Genomic DNA, 3853 nt, shown 5'->3' on the forward strand with positions numbered 1-3853 from the left:
TCTAAAATATCAAAAATATGTTAAAAGCACCAAAGCAGAACGTAGAATTATTCTTTTCATAACTCTTTATTTCTCTGTTGCCCACCTAAAGTTTATCATCTCACAAAGTGAAAATACAACTCCCACCCACAGTTAGTGTTTTGGGTCCTTTTTGGTTGGTTTGTTTGTCTGTTTGATTTTAGGTTTTCATGTTATTGTTGCTCGGTTTCGTCAGGAGAATCCATGAGCAAACACTGCCTTTGGGAGACAATCAGACTCAAACCTTAGTGCTGCTTTTATTCTTATGTATTTGATAAAATATTTTAGTTATTTAGAGCAGCAACAAGTTCATTTTAAGGTGACTTTTCCCCCCTCACTCCTCCTTTCCTTTTGCAAACCACCCTTTCACACGTGGCATTTTCACATCCCGCCGCCTTTGGTAATAAAACTCTGCAAGCGAAGCAAATGCTCTTCTATTAATATATCACATTTAAATCTATACAGTAATATATCCAATTTAATGACATATATATATATATGTTGTGGAAACAGATGCTTGGGGGAACAAGCAGGATCATAGAGGAGCATTCCTAATTGACCGCAGTCCCGAGTATTTTGAGCCCATTTTGAACTATTTACGTCACGGACAGCTCATTGTAAATGATGGCATTAATTTGCTAGGTAGGTATTACCTGTCTGACATCTGAATTATTCCTCTTTGGGAGTTAAGCTTTGCCCTTCCAGGTGAAGCCAGAGGGACCTTTGTGTGCTCATCTCCGTGGTTTTCTTTGGAGTTTAATTTCCTCGGGATTTGTTCTCGGGCGTTGCAGCTCCGCGTTGCTTCATTTAATGAAGGTGTTGCTTGATTTAGTGAAGATCACTTCATTTAATGAAGATTGCTTGATTTAATGAAGACAGGCTGTTTGTTTATCTTGGGAGCATTAAAAGTTTTCCATCCTGGATTCATTTCTGGCTGGAATTCTGGAGCTGATACCTTTAACCCAATGCTGGTGTTGCAAACATCCTGGCTGAGTGATTTTTTTTTTCCTTTTAGCTGCAAGCAAGCTTTCCCTCTGCCCAGTTACATCTAATACAATGTCTGTGGTTGTTCTCCAGTAGGGAGAAGGGTGATTTCTGGATTCACAGTTCCCTGGAAATAACCAACTCTTTGTTTCCAGGTGTCCTGGAGGAAGCCAGGTTTTTTGGTATCGATTCCCTAATCGAACACCTCGAAATAGCCATTAAGGTAATTTGGTTGAACACCTGAATGCACCTGCCCTGCTCTTCCAGGGGATGTGTAATTTAGTGCTGTCTGTGTCAGCTGTTGAAAAACATTCCCAACAGAATTCCCAGCCAGCTGAGGATCACTCTCCCATCTCTCGGAAGGAGTTTGTCCGGTTCCTGCTGGCAACACCCACCAAGTCCGAGCTGCGCTGTCAGGTGAGAACACATTCCTCTTTCTGACAAAATCCTAGGAATTTCTTCCCAACATCTCACCTAAACCTCCCTCTTTTAGCTTAAAACCACTGCCCCTTGTGCTGTCCCTCTCTGGGGTGCTGGTGCCTGGTGCTGGAATGTGGCAACATGAAATCCAAACAATGTGTTCTCTTTAACTGAGTTTGGATTCTGAGCTGTGGCACAGTGACCTTGACTTGGAATTCCAGGGTGGTTTGGGCTGCATTCCTGCTTTGGGAGGAAGCTTTCCTGGAGGGGCAATTTGTTTAAATGTAAAATAAACCCAGGACAATTTTTGAGAGCTTTGCATTTAGATTTCATAGAATAAATGGTCTTGTGTGTATTTATCTGTATAGAATCCTGGAATGGTTTGGGTTGGAAGGGACCTTAAAGGTCTTCTCATTCCAGCCCCTGCCATGGGCAGGGACACCTTCCACTAGCCCAGATTGTTCCAACCTGGCCTTGGACACTTCCAGGGATTCAGGGGCAGCCACAGCTTCTCTGGGAATTCCACCCCAACCCCTCCCCACCCTCCCAGGGAAGGATTTCTTCCCAATATCCCATCTAACCCTGCCCTCTTTCAGTTTAAAAACCATTGCCCCTTGTCCTGTCCCTCCAGGCCCATATAAAAAGCCCCTCTCCCTCCTTTTTATAAGCCCCCTTACCTGGTGGGGTGTCTTCAGCTCCTCCCAGAACCTGTGTGTGTCTGTATCTATCTTGTATCTGTGTATATTTATAGACAGTATATATTTTAATACATTTATATCCATGTATTTATACACATATTTATACACTGTAAATATTAATGCACACATATCTACACAATTATCTTAACTTTGTGTCCTGACTTACCCCTTCCCTTCTGTAACCTTTTTGGGGGGGTTTATTCCTTGGGATTCCCAGGGCCTGAATTTCAGTGGAGCGGATCTTTCCCGCCTGGATCTTCGCTACATCAACTTCAAGATGGCCAATCTGAGCCGCTGCAACCTGGCCCATGCCAACCTGTGCTGTGCCAGCCTGGAGAGGGCTGACCTGTCAGGCTCTGTGCTGGATGTAAGAGCTGCTGCAGCTTGGGAGGGCTGGGCTTGGCTTAACAGAGAGGAGCTGGAACAAACAGAGCGGTGTAAAACATCGAGCTCTTAAATATATTCTAGAGTTGTTCTGGTTACCAAAGCTTTTACACTTCTTCTCAGTAATGATTTGATGGGATTCACTCCCAAACCAGAAATTAAACTTGTATTTTGGTTGGTTTGGTGTTGTTCTTCTGGCTCTCACTGCCTCCTGTCTGTGCCAGTGTGCCAACCTCCAAGGGGTGAAGATGCTCTGCTCCTCTAGTTACCAAAGCTGTTCAGCTTCCTCACAGTAATGATTTGATGGGATTCACTCCCAAACCAGAAATTAAACCTGTGTTTTGGTTGGTTTGGTGTTGTTCTTCTGGCTCTCACTGCCTCCTGTCTGTGCCAGTGTGCCAACCTCCAAGGGGTGAAGATGCTGTGCTCCAACGCGGAGGGAGCGTCCCTGAAAGGCTGCAACTTTGAGGACCCATCAGGCCTTAAAGCTAATCTGGAAGGTAAGAAGGTTTTGCCTTGTGAATCTGTGCCAACTGCAGCCTGTGTTTGTCCATTTATCTGGCCCAGAAAAGGTCCAGCTGTGGTTTGTCCAACCCTGAGAAGGGCCCACAAGGGCTGGGCCGAGCCTGTGACCATCCCAGCACTGAATTCCCTTCTCCTCCAATTCACACAGCTCTGAGGCAGCACCAGCGTGGAGCTGCTGTGTCTCTGCCCGTTTTTCCTCCCAGAACCCCTTTCTGTGTGTGTTCCAGGTGCCAACCTGAAAGGAGTGGACATGGAGGGCAGTCAGATGACAGGAATTAACCTCCGAGTTGCAACGCTGAGAAACGCCAAACTAAAGAACTGTAACCTCAGGGGAGCAACGTTGGCAGGAACTGATTTGGAAGTGAGTTAGGGTTCATTTTCCATCCTATTCCTTTAGATCCTACAGTCAGCTGATAATTTGGGGGATTGCTGGCTTTTGGCTGACCTCTCCAGCTTCAGACTACAATGGAGTTCAGGTAAATGGACTTCAAGTAAAGCTTTGAACAGAGTTCTGGGTGCATTCCATTGACACTTCTTCTTCTTTTCGCCTTCAGAATTGTGACCTATCAGGTTGTGACCTCCAGGAAGCCAATTTGAGGGGCTCTAACGTGAAAGGAGCCATCTTTGAAGAGATGCTGACCCCCCTGCACATGTCCCAGAGCGTCAGATAGGGAAGAGAAGACGTCAGAGAAGAAGGAATCCAAACATCTGTTGTGACTTTCTTCACCTCCTCCCCTTCCTGAGTTAGAAGTAATGGTTATTAGACAACTTCCATTTGCAGTAGTGCCTAAGTAGGCTCTCTTTGATCACTTTTGGGGAGGGAA

The 3853-nt window shown here is 45.3% G+C and overlaps 1 protein-coding gene across 1 annotated transcript in view; it reads left to right on the forward strand.

Annotated features, from left to right (window-relative positions):
* KCTD9 (potassium channel tetramerization domain containing 9) overlaps positions 1–3847 on the forward strand; it is a 7544-nt gene extending 3697 nt beyond the window's left edge. The window contains 7 exon segments of the mRNA XM_017827316.1: positions 520–660; positions 1158–1225; positions 1324–1419; positions 2338–2487; positions 2899–3004; positions 3257–3390; positions 3584–3847. Of these exon segments, the coding sequence (XP_017682805.1) occupies positions 520–660; positions 1158–1225; positions 1324–1419; positions 2338–2487; positions 2899–3004; positions 3257–3390; positions 3584–3700 (812 nt within the window). The 3' untranslated portion in view covers positions 3701–3847.
* Positions 3848–3853: the final 6 nt, after the last annotated feature.

The sequence above is a fragment of the Lepidothrix coronata genome, unplaced genomic scaffold (genome assembly GCF_001604755.1).
Source record: "Lepidothrix coronata isolate B3197 unplaced genomic scaffold, Lepidothrix_coronata-1.0 Scaffold137, whole genome shotgun sequence".
Lineage (NCBI taxonomy): Eukaryota > Metazoa > Chordata > Aves > Passeriformes > Pipridae > Lepidothrix > Lepidothrix coronata.